This window comes from Synchiropus splendidus, chromosome 2 (assembly GCF_027744825.2).
Source record: "Synchiropus splendidus isolate RoL2022-P1 chromosome 2, RoL_Sspl_1.0, whole genome shotgun sequence".
Taxonomy (NCBI): Eukaryota; Metazoa; Chordata; class Actinopteri; order Syngnathiformes; family Callionymidae; genus Synchiropus; species Synchiropus splendidus.
The window spans coordinates 35,733,524-35,754,423 of record NC_071335.1 but is presented as its reverse complement, the minus strand read 5'-3'; the positions used below and the strand labels follow the sequence as shown (position 1 = coordinate 35,754,423).

Sequence of the window (20,900 nt, the reverse complement as noted above, 5' to 3'; positions counted from 1 at the left end):
TGATTTCATATTGAGAAAAGGTTTATTTGTTTGCTTTGCAGTGGCTTTGACATGGTACCATTCTGGTGACATTATTATTATTATTATTATTATTATTATTATTATTATTATTATTATTATTATTATTATTATTATTTTAGCCCGTAAATGTTTCATTTTGTTTCGTTTCAATTTGTTAACTTAATGCTGGACGATGTATTTATTTTTAATTAAGGTAATAAATTACTTACAAGAACTAAAGCAAGTGAGTTACATGAATATTGAATATATTGCACTTTAAAAGAAAAAATATAGCAACGATCAAGAGTGAGGAGGCGTGGCGGTGGTGCGTTTAATGACATTCGGTAAACTCGGAGGTCGCTGTTGACTTTCTACAAACATGGCTGCTCAGGATGAACTCAGTAAGTTTCTCTTTGCGTTATGGATTGCACTCATAACTTAGATATTCTAGTCGTTGTTGTCATGACATTATTACTTCAATTCCGTTCTTGGCCACTTGTTCCCTGGTATTTTTAGCCGAGATAAAGCCCGCCATAGTGAAAAACCGGGTGGAAAATGATAGCGAGCTAGTTAGCTGTTGCTAGTTAGCTACCGACAGAAGGCCATTTGCCCAGTCATGCTGCATCTGAATATATCTGAATGCTTTAACTCATTGTGACAAGAACAGTTATAAGACCCAACATTTCTCGTTCGTCAGTTAGAGCGTTTGATGCCATTAATGTGCGTTGCCATAGCTAATACACATTTCACCGGTCTAGGAAAAGCCAAAATACACAGTTGGCTTTTTAAAATGTAGCTAGCAGGTTGGTGAGCTATGCCAGGAGACGGTGGCAAGCCTTTGTTAACAGGATACATCGGTGACGTGTCCTTCCTTAACTATTACCACACCTTCATGTATTCCACTACATAATAGTTGACATGACAGGAATGGAATATATATATACATATATATGTCATGCTTAGTTGTGGTGTACCAAAGCTATGCCATAATGAATGTGTAATAGCATTCGGTTTATATTTCTGTATAATAGACATGTGCTTGTTTATAATGATATGCTTGACTAAACAGACCAGTTGGAGAGAGTCTTCCTTCGCCTTGGCCATGCCGAAACAGATGAACAGCTGCAGGACATCATCTCCAAGTTCCTGCCTCCTGTACTACTCAAACTCTCAAGTGTTCAGGAAGGTGTTCGGAAGAAAGTAAGATGGAGATCTCCTCATACTCACACGTTGTTGCAAGAATAGTCGTGACTTAAAACGTAACATTTTATTGTTTCCTGTGTAAGGTCATGGAGTTGTTGGTGCACTTGAACAAGAGGATTAAAAGCAGACCAAAGATACAACTGCCAGTGGAAACCCTTCTGGTTCAGTATCAGGATCCTGCCGCTGCCTCATTTGTGACGGTACTGTTGTAGTTTTTAGTGTTTTACAGGCTCCAATGCTACCATTTTACTGATGTGGACTTTTGTATTAGAGTCATGATTTTGTATTTATCACTGTCCTATTTGTCAGTGACATATGGGAAACTCCTTCCACACCTACTGTAGATATTTAAAAAGTTGGCAAACAGTATTCCTCAAGTTCCCCTAAGCAACCTCCACAAAGCCTCTTTGTCTATATATATCTTCTTTTTTATTTCTTAAAGCTTTCATAGAACACTCCCAAAATGTAACAGTTTAGATAATAGACAATCTCAATGTAAGATGTATCCAAATATGAAAGAGTTTTGTAAATAGTTAATTGTTTTCATGCTGTATGTTATAGAATTTCACCATCATCTACATCAAAATGGGCTACCCTCGTCTTGAGGTAGGAAAACAGTGTGAGTTGGCTCCTACTCTTCTAACAGCCATGGAGGGAAAACCACAGCCACAGCAGGACAGGTGGGAAACATTTGTATGATTTTTTTTAAAATCATTGTTAAGCTGTGCATTCTATTTTTATTGTATGAAATGACTATTTCAAATCTCTCTCTCTCTAAATCCCAGCCTCATGCACTTGCTGATACCCTCTCTGTACCACATGAAGTATCCATCAGACACCTCTAAGAATGCAGCCCCATTTAACTTAACTGAGCGGCCAAAAACAGTTCAACTGCTTTTAGAGTTTATGCTGGATGTTTTACTGATGCCATATGGGTGAGTTTTAATAAAAGGTTCTTGGAGAATGTATATTTTTTCTAACTACAATATATTTCTGATCTGACAGGTTTGTGCTGAAAGAGTCTCCAACTCGTCCGACTCCCTCCTCCTCCTCTCAGGGAAGTACTTCTGAAGGGTCAGTGGCGGCTTCAAGTCAGGGTCTTCCACAGCCACCCCCAGGAATGAACATTTATGCTGCGAAAAGGGTTATTGGAGAGTCTCAGTGGAGTGCTGAACAGCTTGAGCAGGTATAGTCTATTGTTCCACAATAGCTGGCGCTTGTTCAAGTTATGTGGCTGTCGTGTTAGATTCTTTTTTTTTCTCTACAGTGTAAGTTGGGTATTGTAAAGTTCATCGAAGCCAATCAAGTGCCAGAGGTGGAAACAGTTGTGCACTTGGTGGTGGCCTCAAGTGACACAAGGCACAGTGTGGCAACTGCAGCTGATCTGGAGTTGAAGAGCAAACAGAGGTTTGTTCAGTCATTTTGATTGTGGATCTTATCCAGGATGACGACTTATATTCAAACCATTAATGTTACATGGTTGATTCATTTGATATTTGAGTTCAATAGATGCATATTGTGCAGTTTATTGTGATTTAACAACATTAATTGAGGTGAAGTTTTTTTTTAACTTTTTTGTGCCTCTAGCATTATAGATTGGAACAATCCTTTAATCATCAACAAAATGTACAAGGTGTACTTGGGAGATGTTCCTCTCAAGACCAAGGTTTGTACAGCGTATTTCACATTTTGAACCTTCAATTAAAAGTTCACTGTTTCATGTTCGGTGTATTAATTTTTTTTTTTAAATATACCCGCACACCAGGGTGGAGGTGTGAAGCAGGAGCTGAAACATGAGCCAGTCAGCACCAGAGTCAAAATGAAAATCCTGCCACATCTTTTACGTTCACGTCTTGCTGCTGAATGCTTCCCGGCAAACATCCAGGTATGTGTGCTCCTTACAACTGCATGGCTAAAGCAAAGTTTGATACCACCTTTCTTGGTTCCTAGGTTGTATATGATGGACTTTTTGGAGCCAATACAAACAACAAACTGCTCTCACTCACATTGCAATTTGTTCATCACATATGCATGGTGTAAGTGAAGTTCATTTCTAATTACATGAATGTTTGAGCAGGTCTTCTCCCTTTAAAATCCTTATTGTTTTCGTTTTATAGGTGCCCTGACAGCAACAAGCCTCTGGGGCTGATGTTGCTGAACGGACTGACTAAGCTTATCAATGAATATAAGGAGGTATGTAATGCCACTTTTTTTCTCTGTTTGCAACAACATCACTTTTATTGTTCCAATTGTCTCCATGCAGGATCCTAAATTACTCTGTGTTGCATATTCGGCTGTTGGGAAGTTGTCTAGGTAAGATGGTTCAATGGTTGTTTGCATGAAATTATGTTGAGTAAATGTTATATATTTAATATCCAAATGAATTGCGCAATGGCCCTGTTTGAATAATAATATTTTGTAATCCTTTCCCACTCTTCCACCTGAATTTCCAGCCGTATGCCTCAGCTCTTCACCAAGGACATCGCTCTTGTGCAGCAGTTTTTTGAATCCATGTGTAAGGTGCGAGCCAAAAGAATATTAGTCGTGCAGTTTAGCCATCACTGAACAAAAACATCACGAAGAAAGGTCCCTTAAAAAAATGTCGTTTTTTTAGGAGGAGCCAGATGTCCGTCTTGCCATTCAGGAGGCTTTGTCCATGATGGTTGGTGCTTATGCAAATCTGCAGGGGGCGCTGTTGAACCTGATGGAGGCTCTGGTCGCTGCTTACATAGTGAAGGTGAGCGCTTGTCGGAAGGAACCAGTTTTTACCAAACTCATTGAGTTGATTACATCTTTATGTTTGTGTAATTGCAGCCAGAAGTGCAAGTTCGACAGGTTGCCATGAAGTTTGCTAGCACAGTGTTTGCTCCGGATCATGTCCAGTCAAGATACCTGCTCCTTCTGGCTGCTGGAGATCCGTAAGTGCAGAAGCAAAAGTGCCTCTATTTCATATTGATCCCTAAGACCCAATAGTGGCACAACAATCCAACTAAGTAAAAGTTTTGCAAGTGATAGATCAGAAAGTTTTTCCTTTCTAGGAGGGAGGAGGTGAGTGGGGAAGCACAGAGGGTCCTCAGGATGCTTCCGACTAAAATCTCAGAGAAGGAAGGACAAAAGCCAATACCCTCCTTTCCTGATATGGTGGCTTACATCCAGGAAAAGGTAAAGCATCATTTGTTAAACAATGGTGCAAATAATGTTAGCAAATTAGCTTAAACTAGATTGATGACATTTTGTATCCTATTTAGCACCTGTTGTGCCAGAGCTAATCAATTTACTTTTTCCAGGCGTCGCAGAGAATAAAGACCCCGGCAAAATACATTGTTGGAACTTCTGCTATTCCTTTCAACCCCTCAGCCTTCACAGAGGTAGTTCTTTCTTCTTTAGTATCTTCAGTCTAATCCTCCTTTGTGCTGCTGTTTAAGTCTACTCTTCCTTTCTCAGATTGTGCTGTACCTGCGCATGTGTCTAGCCCACAGTGCCGGGGCCACACCCATGTCTAACCGGCTGGCTGACATGCAGGACGATGCACCTGCCATTGGTTGCTACATCCGATCGCTGTTGACCTCTGAAGCTCAGACTGCAGGGTCAAAGGCCTCCGAAGCTAATCCTGTATATGTTTACATGGATCTACTGCAGCAGTTGTTGTCTGCTGTTGGAGGTGAGATTATCCATGTCTTGCATGATGAACAAGTGCTTCACCATGACAGCCTACTATCATAATTACTCATGCGAATATTGGTTGGGCACTGAATTTATTAGAATTAGAAGGTGTTTTTCTCTATAACCTGAAATCTGAAACCCTTTTTAAAGGAACAAAAATGAAACTTGAATGTGTGGACCACACACTGTAATGAACACATTTGTCTGTCTTTTGAAAACTGCTCTTGTTTTCAGTCCTAAGTAGCAGCTGTATCATCATGGTTTGCTAACTATCCCACCTTTTTAACACAATCTTTAGGCATCCCAGTTATGTACTGTCTCCTAGAGGTGGTCTCTGTTTGTCCGGAGAAACTGGCTCCCAAGCTTGTTCAAAAAATTGACTGGATAAAGGTGAGCATATACATTTCGGCATGTTGGTCGAGCTATCTAGTTCTAATATAAGCTGTTTTCTTTGAAAGAGTCTGATGAACACAAATAAGGAAGACATGAGGGAACTTGCAGCTCAGCTGTATGCTGTTGTGGTATCCATCATGACTGGCAGTGAGCTGCAAAAGGCTGTGAACAACCTGGTCAAGATCACCAAAGACAACCATGTAAGAGAATCACATATACCCATATTAAGCTTAGATTTTCCTCAGAAATGTCAGTATGGTGTCACATTTGTTTTACCAGAGTCCAGAGACCCAGCATGGTGCCCTCCTGGCTCTTGGCTACATGGTGGGTCGGTGCATGAGCAAGAGGAAAGCTGCCTCCAGTGAAATTCCTCAAATAAACTCTGAAAAAGATGACGAGCTTGTTGCCATGGCCACAAAAACAATTGGTTTGTGCAGATTCTTTTTCTGGCTAAGGTTCTGTTATCTGTCTTTTGTTGAATGACCACAGCGCCTTTGTTTTTCCATCCAGGTTCATTTCTGGACAGCAGCAGTGCATTGTTAGCTGTCGCAGCTTGTACTGCGCTGGGAGAAATTGGACGTAATGGCGTCCTGCTGATTCCTGCGGATGGCGACGGCTTCACTAAGCTGTCTATTGTAGAAAACCTGCTGGCCCGAATCCCTTCTGGCAAGGAAAACGCCAAGGTAAGTGTGAGCACACATGGTCACCTACAAGTATTCTTTTGTTTCGTCAGTGATTTTAAGCACTTCATAATTTCTTCTTTTTTTTTTTTGGATGAATCCAGATGAAGGAGAGATCTATCCAGACTTTGGGTTATCTGCCGGTCGGTGATGGAGACTTCCCTCACCAGAAAAAGATTCTGCAAGGACTCATGGATTCTGTGGAGGTAAAGAACCATCCCTGTTATTTATAAATACATGTGAAGTAGGAGCAATTTTTTTTTCAGTTCATATCTGCGTCATGATATAAAAGAATACAATTTTTGTATCTCAAGCGGCGCAATTTGAAAAGCAAAAACACACCCTTCAGTTTTTTTCTATGTGCTGCAGTGCTTTGTTCCTTTCTCTGATTTTATTTAAGACATTGATACTAACATGTTTACAAGGCTTGAAGTCAACATTCTACAGTGATTAAAGTTTTTTTCTTTTCACAGTTCAATATTTGGGATAGGGAATAGGTGTTCCTGTGTTATGTCTAAAGTTGATCTTCTTCCCCATAAAAAGGCAAAACAGGTCGAGTTGCAGTTTACAGTGGGGGAAGCTGTCACTTGTGCTGCTTTAGGCACAAGCTCCGGAGCTGTTAGAGACCCGTGGACTTGCACTGAGGACCAGTACACCGTCCCATCCAGTAGGAACCTCATCATGCACCTGACTAGCTTTTTGAAGGCTCCGCTGAGCTTTCATTTCTGATGTGTTCTTTCACTTGAATTTTCAGACTTAAAAAACAACGATGTTGTTCCCTGGGTCCTGAACTCCATCCTGAGCAAGTACATACCCAGTCAGAATCCCCATGTCCGACAAGCTGCATGCATTTGGCTGCTTTCTCTGGTGAGGAAGCTCAGCCAGCACACAGAAATCAAGGTACGGTTTATACAGTGTTCATTATTCTATGAAGACTTCTCTATGGCCATTTATTGTTGTAAATACATTAATGAAATAATGGAAACCATGCATGGTATTTGTTGGATGCTTTTACTCCTGTTATATCATCATAACCCTCCACATTTTGAGATGAAATGACAACCAAAGCCTTTTTTTCCCACCCAGTCCCACTTGAAGGAGATCCAGGTGGCATTCATATCAGTTCTTTCTGATCCTGATGGTGAGCTTCTGTTCATGACTCCTGCAACACCGAGCCCTGAATATCAATGACTGATGAGTTCTGTCGGTTCACAGAGTTGAGTCAGGATGTTGCTTCTAAAGGGCTTGGACTAGTGTATGAGATGGGTGGAGAAAAAGACCAACAGGAGCTTGTGTCCACTTTGGTAGAAACCCTCATGACCGGAAAAAGGTGTGTATTTGATGAGCGGATGAATCCGAATTTTTGCACGACATGAACATGAACATTGCCCCCTGCAGAGTTAAGCATGCTGTTTCAGAAGACACGCAAGTGTTTCAAGGAGAGGGAATAGGGAAAACACCAGACGGGTAAGTGACAGTGGCGCAGTAATATTCCTCCATCTTTTTTTTTGCCCACATCTATATGATAATATGAGCTTTATCAATCATGCGTTGCATTTGCAGCCATGGCTTGTCCACTTACAAGGAACTATGTTCCCTGGCGAGTGACCTGAACCAACCGGATCTTGTCTACAAATTCATGAATCTAGCCAATCATCACGCCATGTGGAACTCCCGCAAAGTAATTCATCATTGCTTTAAATGGCCCCAAAATGTCCACATATTTGCTCACGTACTTCCCACACCCTCTTTTTCATGAAGGGAGCAGCATTTGGCTTCCACATGATTGCTGCCAAGGCTGGGGAGCAGTTGGCTCCGTTCCTGCCACAACTGGTGCCTCGACTGTATCGCTACCAGTTTGATCCAAACCTGAGCATCCGACAAGCCATGACCAGTATCTGGGATGCTCTGGTCACTGACAAGACCCTGGTGAGTTCCTAAACATATGATGTGTGGTAAACAAACAGTTCATGCTCACACAGATAAATAAATGGCACATGCCATGTGTTTCAGGTGGATAAGCATCTCAAGGAGATCCTGCAGGATGTCATCTCGAACCTGACCAGTAGCACTTGGAGAGTGCGTGAGTCCAGGTAGCATAAACTACACTTACATTCATGGTTAATGTTAGATGTATTTTTATTTTCTAATGCAGTGAGGAGCATGAATAGTGAGTTTTGATGCCGTTCTTATCCTTCCAGCTGCCTGGCACTGAATGATCTGATCCGTGGTCGTCAAGCAGATGATCTAATCGACCACCTGGCAGAGATGTGGGAGACCTTGTTCAGAGTCCTCGATGACATCAAGGTAAGCTGTAATCTAATATTTTCCCATCTTATGTGCCTCTGAGCATGATGGTGGTAATCGTTATTCAAATGGCTTGGTGCTGGATATGGACCAGTTTATTGTTTAAGATATTTAGTTGTGACATTGAAGCAAGAAGGCGTGATAAGGTGATGATAAGGTGAGATGGAGGACTAGCTGGGAGGCACAAAAAGATGAGTGTTGGAGGTGGCTGACATTGTCTTATCATACTATGGCAAAGTGTAGTAAAGTAAATGCAAGTTAACACTGTGCACACATGAAGTGAATCAACATGAATGTCCAGTTGTTATATGCACTTATTTTCATTTCAGGAGTCTGTGAGGAAGGCAGCTGATCTGACTCTGAAAACACTCAGCAAGGTAACTCTGCTGACTTCCCTGGAGTTAAAGCTTGTTGCTAAATCCACCTCATTGTATGCAGGTTTGCACTCGTATGTGTGAGTCCACTGGCTCCGCAGCACAGCGCACGGTCGCTGTCATTTTACCCACCTTACTGGATAAAGGCATCGTGAGCAGCGTGACGGAAGTTCGAGCGTTGAGGTAACGTTTGTTTGTAAGCCCCAAAATCCATTTCAGTAAAGCAGGCTTTCGTGGGATCTCGGCTAACGTAGAACTGATTTGAGTTTGGTGGTGTTCTGTGGGATCATTTGGGTGGAATCCAGTTTTTCTCCTTCACCATCGGTCTTGTGACCAGACTGGTTACTAACTAGAAGTGCTAATGGTACTTTTCAGGAAGGCGGCACTTTCAGGTTTAGGCATGTGTGTGGTGCGAAAAGGAGTCTGCCTGATAATTGCTACAGTGTGTGTATTGAGAAAACAGTATATTGGTGTCAGGACGTACCTCTTCACATGAATTTTGACTTCAACATGCCTCCCGTTGGGCTGACAAATGTGTGTCTCTTTCACACCACCCCTCACCAGTATCCAGACTCTGGTCAAGATAAGCAAAACGGCTGGTGCCAGACTAAAGCCCCATGCTTCCCGGCTTATCCCGGCCCTCCTGGAGGCTCTCAGCACTCTGGAACCTCAAGTCCTCAACTACCTCAGCCTCAGAGCCACAGAGCAGGAAAAGGTACAGTTGAAGAAGCAGCAGTAGACTGGGATTTGAAACAAAGCGTGTTAACCGCCATCTTTTCACCCCTCACCAGAGTGCCATGGATGCTGCCAGACTGAGCGCCGCCAAGTCTTCTCCTATGATGGAGACCATTAATATGGTGAAGATTCTGTCGCTGTAGGAGTGTCTTATTGTCACCGCTGCACTGAAACATCAACACCTGTGGTGTGTCCATGTGTCCAGTGTCTCCAGCACCTGGATGTGTCGGTGCTGGGCGAGCTTGTTCCCCGTCTCTGTGAGCTGCTGAAGAGTGGCGTCGGGCTGGGCACGAAGGTGAACGAAGACGGTTGCTCGTGTGAACTGAGGTTTCTTTTACTGATGCTTCTCTGAACCTTCTCAGGGTGGCTGTGCGAGCGTGATCGTGTCCCTCACTGTGCAGTGTCCCCAGGATCTTACTCCATACTCAGGTATGTTGAGGGAGGATTGTTGCTCTGGTGCAAGTGAGGGAATGGATTTTGGCTGCCGCAGGTAAGCTGATGAGTGCGCTGCTGAGTGGGATTCATGACAGAAGCTCTGTGGTTCAGAAGGCTTTTGCCTTTGCGCTGGGACACCTTGTTAGGGTAAGAAACCCACCACCGTCTGAGAGCTAAGTGATGAGTTTTCACTCAGTAGTTTTGCTTGTTTGCACCACTAGACAGCAAAAGACAGCAGTGTGGAAAAACTACTACTGAAACTGAACACCTGGTACTTGGAGAAGGAAGGTGAGAAAACCTGTGTTGCTGTCTCATGCTTGACCCAGAGATGATCCCTGACTTGCCTGAAATCCTTCCACAACAGAGCCAGTGTACAAGTCCTCCTGTGCTTACACCGTCCACGCCATCAGCCACTACAGTCCTGATGTGCTGAAGGCTCACGCCGGGGTCGCCCTGCCGCTGGCCTTCCTTGGGATGCACCAGGCGGCGGGACCTGATGAGGAGCGAGGGGAGAGCCACGACGCCACCCTGTGGGCCGAAGTGTGGCATGATAATGTTCCAGGTAGGTGCAGAGTCGGAGGGTCGTGGACAGTACTGCGAGCTGTGGGTTCTCCACAGGAAGTTTCGGAGGCATCAGGCTGTACATGACCGAGCTCATCGCCATCACTCAGAAGGCTCTGCAGTCCCAGTCCTGGAAGATGAAGGCTCAGGGGGCTGCTGCCATGGCGACCGTGGCCAAAGAACAAACGGGCACATTAGTGGCACCACACCTGGGATTGGTGCTCACTGCTTTGATGCAAGGACTTTCAGGCCGCACCTGGGCTGGCAAGGTAACAGCTTCACTGTCCGTGTGCCATGATGTCAACACAACCCTGTCACGTCTGCTCTGCTGATCAGGAGGAGCTACTGAAGGCCATCGGCTCAGTGGTGTCCAAGTGCAGGTACTGATCTAAACTGTCATCTGGACCAGCCTCCTCTGTGGCTGACTCTTGTTCTGTTGCTTCTTCCAGCTCTGAGCTGCAGAAGCCGTGCGCAGGCCAGCCCACCGTATCCGAGGTGGTGGAGGTGGTTTTGAAGGAGTGTCGGAAGGAGAGCTTGGTGTATAAAGTCGGGGCTCTGCGCTGCGCCGGCGACGTGCTCAACAGCAGCCAGGAGGATTATTTCAGTGCCATGGCTGAGATCCTCTTCCCCCTGATCAGGAAGGTAAACCGCTGCTCCATTTTTATGACGAGTCACTAGGTGTGTGACCTGTTCCTGGTTCCTCTCAGAGCTGCCCGGAGAGCGGGGCCGCCTCACCTCGGTCCATGGAGGAAGACGAAGATGATAAAGACGCCAAGGAGAAGGAGCTGCAGACTGAAGTCATTCTCTGTGCTTTTGAGACTCTGGGAAAAGCCTGGCCCAAGACCCCCCAAACTCAGTGTAGGTCCTCCTCCACATGCGCCCCAGTGCTGTGACTCCTACTGAGACTCTGTGATGCCCTGCAAGTTTGACGTTAAGTGGAGAACTTGTTGTGTTTGCAGCTCGGTTCCAGGTGGAGGTGTGTTCGTTGATGTGCGCCAAGCTCAAGCTGAGCACCTGGAAAGTTCAGCTCTCAGTGCTCCAGTCCATGAAGCAGTATTTCCAGAAGTAAGCGTGAAACCAAGGATCCTGTCTGCGCGTACATGTTTTGACCATGTTGTTTGCAGGTTGTTTCTGTTTGAGAAAGACAACACGGACGCTGAAACACTCACTCAGATCTTAACAGACACCTGTGCTGCTCTGACGACTCCCTTAGGTTCGCCTCTTATAACCTTTCATGCTTTCATGATCAGTCCAGCTGAGTCAACGTGAAGGATTGAAATGGTGTTTGTGTGTCCAGAAAACAAAAGCTATTCTTCCGTGCGAACTGAGGCCTTGACAGTTTTGGACCTCATCGTGAAGCGAACAGAAGGTATGTGGTTGGAACTGTGTTGCCCCCCAACTGAGTCACAGCACCACTGACTCACTCCTCTCCTGTTGGTGTGACCAGAGAGCGAGCAGTGGAAGTGTGTGTCGGTGAAGAGCCGGGAGCAGCTGCAGCGCTCTCTGTCGGCGCTGCAGCTGGACAGCAGAGCTGACCTGAGGGACAAGGCACAGGAGCTGCGCAGACGCATCCAGAGTCAACCATAAGCACAAGACCACGCTTCAACTTCTCCCATCATGCATCCATGTTCACGCGCTCCGCTATGAAACAGCCATATTTTAGAGGACTGTGTTTGTGTTGCGACCCTGGCGGCGGGCGGCTGCTCACGCCAGGCTTCAGTTGTTTGATCCATAATAATGCCATTGTTAGAATATGAATTGTGCAACTTGCTTAACTCTGAATTGAAGCCATGATTAAGTGACGTGTTCTCGTGTCATTCAACGGTGAAATCATGATATTAGATGCTTCATGAACCAAGGAATGGGTGCCATGGCTGTGCTTTTTCTGATGCCCCACATGAGGACTTGACTACTGCTGTGGGGGCTTTCCACTTGATCAAGCTTTGGCTGACACTTGAGGTTTAAAGTTGATTGAGGCGAGTGGGTTTATGTTGAATGGATGTAAGCCAGTCAGAGGTCTGTGAGTGGTGTTCTGTGGACTATTAAAGTCTTCTGTTTCAGTTTGTCTCCGGCTTTTAACAGGGTTTCTTCAGCTGTCAGCAAAGCTCTTTTTCACGCCACTTTAAGGTCGTACCCAAGTTCAACTGCAGGTACTTTACCACACACACACTGTAAGCATGTAACAATGTGGATTTTTAATTGAAAATTCAAATGTAACTGTTAGATGGTTTACAGTCATTAAGCACAACGTCTTGATGACACAACAGAAATAAAAAAAAATACTGTTGACTGAGCAGCTCACAGATCAGACAGCTGAAGTTGTGTTGCTGGTCACAGCAAACAGTTAACTGCTGCCTGTCTTCAGTCAGCGACTTCCATTTCTACAACCAACCTCTTTAGCACACACTGCAAAATGCCTCTTCGGGTTCATCTTGGTCACCTCTTTTTCTCTTACTAAGAAAGAAGCCTTTACAGCGACGCGGCTAATATGTGGATTTTTCTGAGAAAACTAGCTTTCTCACATCAGACCAACGAAATCACCTGTTTATTGACACAAGGCCTGCTTCATTTTCCTCCTGAATTTATTGTGTGTGCGGCTCATATTCTGGTGCATTCATAGTCCAGAAATTACGCCAGTTCATCCTCCAACTATTTCTGCTAAAACTTGCATTTTCCTAATCATTTGATATTTCTTCCGCTCTTTCACACAGCACATTGCACTACATGCATCCAGTGTTACGAGTTGGTGCACACAGCCAATTGAAAGGTTCCGGCTGTCACCCATTAGACCCATCAAAATGTTGATGTATATAATAAAAATAAAAGTTTTTGTTCCATCTGGTATACAGAATTTATCATACCTGAACGCCAAAGTTTTTAAAGCCATTTCAGGCCTGAATTTTCAGAAACTCTGACTCACAATGACCTGCATAAACCCCGCAATAAATTTTTAAACATTGTCCAACTTGTGGATCCAAATTCAGGAAATTTGGAGTTATGGTGTGGAGTGCCAGCGGTTTGCACAGTGCAGGCAGTGATATGAGCAGGATGACGTACATGACAATGCACCAGTGTATAAATATTTACACCAAACATCTTTGACTTTGCTTTAATTTCGTAATATGAACACATAAAAATAGATTTGCCACATTTCATGCAGAAAACAGGAGACACAATTAGTACAAAAAGTTAAAAGACGAGAGAAACCATTAAAAGACCAACGGCAGCGCTGGTGGTCGGGGAGAAGCTGATCAGCTGATAAGCTGTTTGCTTTTCTTTTGCCTGAACTTGTCGTGAGCCTTCTGCGGCACGTTGGAGTCGCTCTGACTGAGAGCCGTGCGCGACACTGTGGACATGCCGTCCACGAACTTGGTCTTGAACAGGACGTTGGCGTTGGTGAACATTCCGTCTTTGAGGGACACGACCACAAACTGGAAGGAGAAGTGGTCACATCACTTTCAGTTTGGTTTCTTTCCCTGTTTTTATACTTTATGTCATGTGATGTGACTGTGCTCTGCATTACCTGTGAATGGCGAAAGTGAGCGCGCAACATCTGCCCGATGTTCTGAGTGTGAGAGAGATCCAGGGCAGCGTCCACCTCGTCCAGGATGTAGATGGGGGCGGGTTTGAACAGCAGCATGGCCAAGATGAGGGACAAGGCCACCAGAGATCTTGGACGAGAGAAGACGCGCTCACTTGACTTCCTGCATCTCAGTATTCAAGTCAGACGGTTTGGTACTCACCGCTGTCCTCCGCTGAGCTCTGTGAGATTCTCCTTCCAGGTGTTGCCCAGCGCTACTTTAAATTCAAGACCGTCCAAGACCCCACAGCCCTGAGGGGGGGCCAGTTTGGCTGTAGACCCCGGCAGCAGAGTGGAGAAGATGGAGCCGAAGTCCTTGTTGACCTGCAGCAGAGAGCAATGTCACATTATGTTCTTCTGTCAATGCCAAGTGTCTCACCTTCTGCCAGGCCAAATTAAGAGCTTCGTTCTTCTTCTCATCCAGCTCCTCGATGGTCTGCAGGATTTTGGCCTTGTCGTTCTCCACAATCCTCTTCTTCTTCATCAGGTCATTGTACTATGGGACACGCACGGTTTCAGGAGACAATTCAAGGCTCTGCATCTCCCCTGCTGCTGCTCTCACCCGCTCCTCGGCCTCATTCAGCATGTTCATGGCTCTCTTGTTGACGTTCCTCTCCAGCTTGGCTGTGGTCTGCTCCAGCTTCTTCAGCCTCTGGCCGGCCTCTTTAGGGTTGTTGGTCTTAAAGTCGTAGGAGGTGTTTGGCTTCCCGAAGAGGTGGCACTCTGAGTGGATCCACTCGTGCTCCTCCAGCATCCGAGCCACCTGGAGCGAGACGAAGACGGATCGTGAAACCTTGGAGACTGAGGGATGATGAGTGCTCGGGTACCTTTTCAGATGCTTCCTGACTGTCTTTGTGATGCTTGCTGATGTTGTGCTCCAGTTCCTTGATCTTCAGCTGCGCTTCATTGGTCTGCTCTCGGATTTGATTGGCTTCTGTGCTCTTGGCCTGCGCCACACAGTCATTGTCAGTTCAACCCACCACACCTGGAATCCTGGTCCGCACATGCTTCTCCTTTCAATGTTACTTTGGAGGTTCAAAAAGCTATAGCAGGTCATAAGACAGACTAGACGCTGCTGTTTATGAATGAACGGCTCGTGAATGCACATTCTGTCAGTGGAGGCCTGCAGCTATAGCTGAAGCTTTGAACGGTGTCTCTAGCTCAAAAGATGGCCGAGATATGGCCTGGACTGTGTCTGTGCAGCCTGAGCACCGCAGTGACATTTCCCCCACTCTCCTGCTCCGTCGCCCTTCCCTCTCACACAAATCACAGCAGAAACCTGAAGAGTCATTGTGCTTCAGAGCGAGTGAACTACTCCCCGAACAAACGTCCGTATCTCGGAAAACCGCAGCAGATACCGAGCACACCGTGAGAATCCTGAGGCCTTCGTCTCTAACTGAGCCGTTTTTCATGTGTCTAGAGTCTACTGTTTGGCCAGGATGGCGAGTTAAAAAGGAGTAACTTTGCCACGATTTTCACAGAGCAGCCTCTCCTCACCAATGGAGTTTCAGTGGAGGGCAGATCAGCACTTGTCGTGCCTCCGCCACTCTCACGCAAATGCGGAATGTGCTACAGTAATTCGGAGCACATTTCACGATAGAGGACAAGTGTGACTACAAAACTGGTCATTTTCAAGCATCTGCGCCCCACCAGTGTGTGTGTGATCCAGTGCAAAGTGCCCATTCATTTGTGCGACAACCCGCGGTAAAGCGGATTTAAAGCAGCTTGTTTTGACAGGACAATGCTAAATGACGACAAACCTTGAGTTCTTTGTCCTGAGCCAGGATGATTTCCTTCTGTTTGGTCACCTCTTCCTGAGCCTTGCGAACGGCTTCCTGCCCAGAGACAGGTTTTGAAGCAGCGTTTTATCACTCCAGCCCTCTCAGTCTACCTTCAGCAGCTGGACAACACCATACCTTATTCTGGGACACGGCGCAGGCCATGCTGTCGATCTGCTCCTGAATGGCCTTCGAAGCCTCATCGACAGCAGCGATCTGCTGCTCGTAGCCAGCCTGCTCGCGCTGCAGCTCCCCCAGCTCCAGGGCCACAGCCTCAGACTCCTAGACACAGCAGCCACAGGAAAAGGATGACTTGAACGTTCATCCACAGAAACTGTGTATTTAACAATCATCCAGACCTGTTGCTTCTGCTTCAGTTTCTTGTTGAAGGCATCAGCTTTGGCCTTTGCTGCGTTCAGCTTCTGCTGAGCAGCCTTCAGCTCCTTCTCCCTCTCTGCCTCTGCATTCTTCATCTTGTTCTCCAGCACCTTGTACTTCTCCTCTGCTCGCTTCTGCACCTCCTTGGTGACGCGCAGAGTCTCCTCACTCTCCTCTGTTCGAGGGTTTAAAACTCAAGATCAGTTCAGGGTGGCGTGATTTAAGCATTAATGCTTTTTCATATGTGAGATTCAATGGCTGAAGAAAAGAAAATCTGCAATAGGACATCTTCCAAGGCTCAACAGAAACACCTTCATAGAAAAAATAGATGACACAGAGGTGTCAAATCTTCCGGTTCAGAGTGAAAGCTTTCCCTACCAATGGCCTTGCGCAGCCTCTCCAGCTCCTCCTGCTGCTGATGGAAGGAGCTCTGCTGCAGTTTGGCCTGCAGGATCAGCTCCTCCTCCAACTTCAGCTCCAACTGCTGCTTCAGCTGCCGGTACCTGGAGGACAGTGAAGAGTACGTTACCCAGGATAGAAGTGGGGTAATACAAAACATTCACAATGAAGTCACAACCTAGCCACGCGTAAAAAAATCAATTGAAATAGCTTCAATTTTGTGACTATAAATTTCATCGGCCGAATGACTCCAGAGTTGCTTGGTGCTACTCGGCCTGTCTTTGAATTTGCAGCTCCAATGTACCAGTACCAGCGTGGCTGTGCAAATGATAGAACCGATGAGTTGTTGTGCCCTGCTTTGTGGCGAGATGGCGAACCTTTCCTCTCTGTGGGCTGCTCTTTCTTGTTTACTGCCTATTCATGTCAGCATTGGGAAACGACACACTTGTCAAAAGCCTGTCGACAATTATTGAATAGTAACTTCATGAAAGTGCAAAAATGAAAGTTAGAAATACATAAACCAGTTTGAGATACACCAGGTAAAAAAAAGAGAACCTGAGCTAGACATTCTCGGTCTTTAAATGTTTTGACCAAAATACAACCAGCAACTTTCTATTCAGCTCGACTATGCTTTGACTTCCCTCCGCTAGTCACCACAGGTAACATTCTAAGTCATTTCCACAACATACTTCTCAGCTACTCCTTTCAGGCTGGCCAGTTGTTTCTCCATGTCCTGCAGTTGGCTCTCCTTCTTGTGAAGGTTGTCCTGAACATCTTTCAGCTCCTGCAGGCTGGCAAGAACCGATGCGGACTGGGAACGAGCACCTAAAAGATATTTAAGTCAAATTTACACTGAAAAATCAGAGGTCAAAAGAGGTCAGACTCACCTCCGCTGAGAGTTCCCTGGGGGTCAAAGATGTCCCCTCCAAGCGTGACAGTCTTGGTCATGACCTGTTTATCAAAAGCGACTTTCTTGGCATTGTCCAAGGTATCGCAGACCAACTGGGAGCCAAACACGTACTCCATTGCCTTCCGCAGGTCGGACTCGTAGCCGACCAGTGACAGAGCCGTGTGCACGTTGTTATCTCCAACCTGGCAGCAGCAAACACACTTGCAGGTTACACTCCAAATCACATCAAGCGAATTTGAAGTCTGTCTCACCAGGCTTTTGGCAGCGTTCACCACACGATCATTCAGAGTCTTAGCAGAGATCTTGTTGAGAGGAATAATCGTGTATCTCCTCTGCAACTCGCCTTTTTCCAGAAGCTTTTTACCCGTCACCTAATGCAGACAAGCCGATGGTTAGCTTCAAGAATATAAAGAATGACTCCACCTCAGTCAAACACAGGCGTACCTCAGTGTCGACCACAATGTTATAAAGTCGTCCTCCAGCAACAACCTCCAAGGCTGTTGCATAGGACACATCGCTGACTGTGATTAAGTTGGCGAGCAGTCCCTTCACTTTACTGCGGTCCCACCCGCGCTCAGGGTCCCTGTGAGGAGGAGAAAATCACTCGTTCCATTTAGGATTTCACGTTAAAGAAAGCATGCCTTGCATCAAAACCTTACTTGTAATCGAAGCGCAGGTTCGGGAATCGAGACACAAGATGCTCGTAAGTCTCCTTCAGGCGAGAGACCTCTCGGGACAAATGTCTTCTTTGCTCCAGCAGACTCTCCTCCTTCCCATCTGAATCCAGCAAACATCACAAATTAACATTTCAGGAAAAAAAAACATAACACACTGATGCTATGGCTCCAACTCTGTGCCACCCTACCTTCATATTGAAGCTTCCCCAGCTCACTCTGCAGCTTCTCCCTGACACTTTTCACAGCCTGCATGGCGTCCTGGTCTTTCTTGTAACCACTGTCCATTTTTTTAACCTCAGCCTGCTTGGTTTTCAGCTCAGTCTGAGCATGTTTAAGTGTCATTTGTGCCTGGACGGACAGCAAGCAGGGCAATGAGTGAAAAAACGTTCTCTATACATCACTTAACCACAAATGCTGATCTTACCTGCTTGGCCTCGGTATCAGCTTTGCTCATGTCATTCTTACATGCCATCATCTGGCCTGCCAACGTGGCCTCTTCCCCATCTTCATTGGTGGACAGGCCGGCAGACACGGCTTTAAAATGCTGCTCAGCAGCTTCCAGGGCAGCATTGTCCTTCTGTCCCTCTTCCTGCACGGCCTGTAGCTGCTCCATCAACTTTGAAACCTCCTTCTCCTTTACCAGGACCATTTTCTTATCCTTAAGTGACAAACACAATTTTAGTGTGTATTCAAAACACATAGATACATACAGATTAATTTCTTTAAAAAAAATACCTCCTCCATGCTCTTAACAAGCTCCTTTCTCTTCTTGGTTTCATCTTTCAGATTCTGCTTCTTCACATCAAGAGCACTTTGAGTTTTAGCATCAACACGCTGCAGGTCAGCCAGGGTCTCCTCCAGGGATTTTAAGACTCCTGTCACCTCCTACAAGTTAGTCCATACACTTTATTAAGTGCCTTCAGTTGAAATACAATATCAAAACTGATACTTCAGTGATGAACCAAGTTAATGAACCAGAAAATGAACTTTGCCTTATCCTTCTTCTTCTGCAGCTCCTGAATTTGAGCTGAGAGCTCCTGGACTTTGCTCTCATTCTCAACCATGCTGGCTTGCATTTGGGCAATGTTGTGCTGCATCGCCTTCAGATTCTCTGCAGACTTCAGCTTCGTCTCCTCAGCACATACAAACAGCCAGGCCACATACAGCCGAGACAAATGCTGGATCTCACGCATCAGTTTCTGGTACTCAAGGTATGAAGATCGCTCCTGTTCACCCCATATGGAAAATTAGATCATCAATATGATACTGAGAAAAGCCATTTTTCTGATTGGAAACTCGCCTCTTGCAGTTTCTGCATCGTCGGGGTGATTTCCTCAGTCAAGATCTGAAGAAATACAGAAGAATAAACTCCTTTTCTCCAGTCACAAAGCCTCATCTGGTACAGGAGTCACACTCACAGTCTGGATCTCCAACAACTTAGCCTCCTTTTTCTCAATTGTCTTCTGGGCACTGATCTTTTTGCATTCATACATTCTGGTTCCAGCAGCCTCCTCTATCATGGCAAGGATCTGGACAGCAATAAGAAAATGTCACTGCGGGAAACATCATGTGGAGAAAATATACATGTTGCAAATCTATACCTCTGGTGGTTTCATGTTGAGAACTTTGGTGATTCTTCCCTAAAACAAAGAAAAACATTCAAACACATTATGTGGGAGTGTAAACAACAGAAGCATGAAAAAAAAAGAAAGATCCGAGTTGGCATTGCAGAACAAGTAAAAGGAAATAACTCACCTGCATGATGAGGAAATGCGGGTTGTTGACATTAAGGCCAACAGAACAAAACAAGTCCTGCACTCTGGTGTTGTTGGCATTGACTCCATTAATGAGATACTTGTTTCTGCCACCGATAACCACCTTGACAAAAAAAAAATGGTGAGATGTTTTAGTTTCTTCTGTCAATTCTGTTTTATTCTCAGCCTACCTGTCTGGTGACGGTGATTTCATCGTGGGTTTCAAAGCCCAGTGGGCTCTGATTTTTGTTGGAGTTGTCAAAGGTAATGGAAACAGTTGCCTTGGTGATACCAGCCTGTCCATTCTTGTAGACCAAGTCCTGTAAGTTTGATGCTCTTACCTAAGTAAGGAGAATAAAGAGGATTTAACATTGTGTCGCACAGTCAACAACCACCTTAACCTACAAAAAGAAATGCCACAATTGAAACTAAATACTTGGGTTATAAGTGTTGTGGTCAGACTCGCAAGGAAAACATGCAAGAATGTTCTTATTTTGTCTTTCCAATGAACAATAAGCAACATAAGAAAAACACAGTGTTTAAAGCCGGCCCAACTTACATGCGTGAGATTGGAGATGCCCAGAAGAAAACAGATCGAGTCCAAAATATTGGACTTTCCGCTGCCGTTCAGTCCAGTGATGGCGTTGAAGAGTGGGTCGAATCCGTTTATCTCCGTCCTCTGCGCGTAGGATTTGAATCCTTCGATGATTATCGACTTGATATGCATCTTCGACCTATTCGGCGTTCTTGTATATGCTAAAGTAGAGGGCGACACGGAGAGCCAGCGAGCTTCGAGTCAGTGTTTACAACCGACGGCTCTGACAACTTGAATTTTGGCGGCAGGCGTGCGGTACGAGCTGTCTTCCCTGTGCCTGTGCCCACAAGAAACACATGGGCGTCAAATGTCCTATAAAATTCTTTATTGTTTTGAATATATATTTAATATATGCGAAATGTTATTTTCTGAGGGGGGGAAAAAAACAGCCCGTATTCACTTGAAAAACAACACAATTTTTCAGGCACAGCGTAAGCCTACTATGTCGTTCAAACTTAAACGGAGAGTGCGTTTTGGC

The 20,900-nt window shown here is 45.3% G+C and overlaps 2 protein-coding genes across 2 annotated transcripts; one reads left to right on the top strand and one right to left on the bottom strand.

Annotated features, from left to right (window-relative positions):
* Window positions 1-28: 28 nt before the first annotated feature.
* On the top strand, window positions 29-12,815 carry LOC128753452 (proteasome adapter and scaffold protein ECM29-like). The gene is made up of 49 exons (XM_053855168.1): window positions 29-401; window positions 1,070-1,200; window positions 1,287-1,403; window positions 1,765-1,883; window positions 1,989-2,138; window positions 2,209-2,389; window positions 2,471-2,610; window positions 2,791-2,869; window positions 2,969-3,088; window positions 3,154-3,239; window positions 3,321-3,396; window positions 3,467-3,516; window positions 3,657-3,723; window positions 3,818-3,940; window positions 4,018-4,121; window positions 4,242-4,365; window positions 4,491-4,571; window positions 4,648-4,864; window positions 5,165-5,256; window positions 5,325-5,459; window positions 5,539-5,686; window positions 5,770-5,942; window positions 6,044-6,145; window positions 6,483-6,606; window positions 6,694-6,839; window positions 7,026-7,080; window positions 7,155-7,269; window positions 7,338-7,406; window positions 7,503-7,620; window positions 7,701-7,868; window positions 7,953-8,032; window positions 8,141-8,246; window positions 8,576-8,623; window positions 8,685-8,803; window positions 9,185-9,335; window positions 9,412-9,477; window positions 9,561-9,650; window positions 9,718-9,784; window positions 9,846-9,937; window positions 10,012-10,078; window positions 10,155-10,352; window positions 10,409-10,620; window positions 10,688-10,731; window positions 10,801-10,993; window positions 11,059-11,209; window positions 11,311-11,416; window positions 11,476-11,564; window positions 11,649-11,720; window positions 11,799-12,815. The coding sequence occupies exons 1-49, from the start codon at window positions 380-382 to the stop codon at window positions 11,936-11,938; spliced, it is 5,523 nt and encodes a 1,840-aa protein (XP_053711143.1). The 5' UTR covers window positions 29-379; the 3' UTR covers window positions 11,939-12,815.
* Window positions 12,816-13,464: 649 nt separating this feature from the next.
* On the bottom strand, window positions 13,465-20,636 carry LOC128754156 (structural maintenance of chromosomes protein 2-like). The gene is made up of 25 exons (XM_053856572.1): window positions 20,387-20,636; window positions 20,019-20,168; window positions 19,829-19,951; window positions 19,675-19,713; window positions 19,492-19,602; window positions 19,374-19,418; window positions 19,066-19,299; window positions 18,809-18,958; window positions 18,498-18,731; window positions 18,262-18,421; window positions 18,056-18,173; window positions 17,841-17,979; window positions 17,648-17,767; window positions 17,374-17,578; window positions 17,176-17,311; window positions 16,466-16,590; window positions 16,069-16,262; window positions 15,848-15,991; window positions 15,692-15,766; window positions 14,759-14,878; window positions 14,494-14,694; window positions 14,311-14,427; window positions 14,095-14,255; window positions 13,875-14,022; window positions 13,465-13,782 (listed from the first exon to the last, which is right to left on the bottom strand). Exons 1-25 carry the CDS (start codon window positions 20,552-20,554, stop codon window positions 13,603-13,605), a joined length of 3,597 nt encoding a protein of 1,198 aa, XP_053712547.1. The 5' UTR covers window positions 20,555-20,636; the 3' UTR covers window positions 13,465-13,602.
* Window positions 20,637-20,900: the final 264 nt, after the last annotated feature.

Bases quoted from the DNA above. Each gene is read 5' to 3' on its own strand.
- LOC128754156 (XM_053856572.1), bottom strand. From the start codon at position 20,554: ATGCATATCAAGTCGATAATCATCGAAGGATTCAAATCCTACGCGCAG. The intron at 18,732-18,808 runs GTATTTTTTTTA...TTGTCACTTAAG, and splicing joins TTGTTAAGAGCATGGAGGAG to GATAAGAAAATGGTCCTGGT. The intron at 16,591-17,175 runs GTATGTTGTGGA...ACTGTCCTCCAG, and splicing joins CTGAAAGGAGTAGCTGAGAA to GTACCGGCAGCTGAAGCAGC.
- LOC128753452 (XM_053855168.1), top strand. From the start codon at position 380: ATGGCTGCTCAGGATGAACTCA. The intron at 4,122-4,241 runs GTAAGTGCAGAA...TTTCCTTTCTAG, and splicing joins CTTCTGGCTGCTGGAGATCC to GAGGGAGGAGGTGAGTGGGG. The intron at 6,607-6,693 runs GTAGGAACCTCA...TTGAATTTTCAG, and splicing joins CCAGTACACCGTCCCATCCA to ACTTAAAAAACAACGATGTT.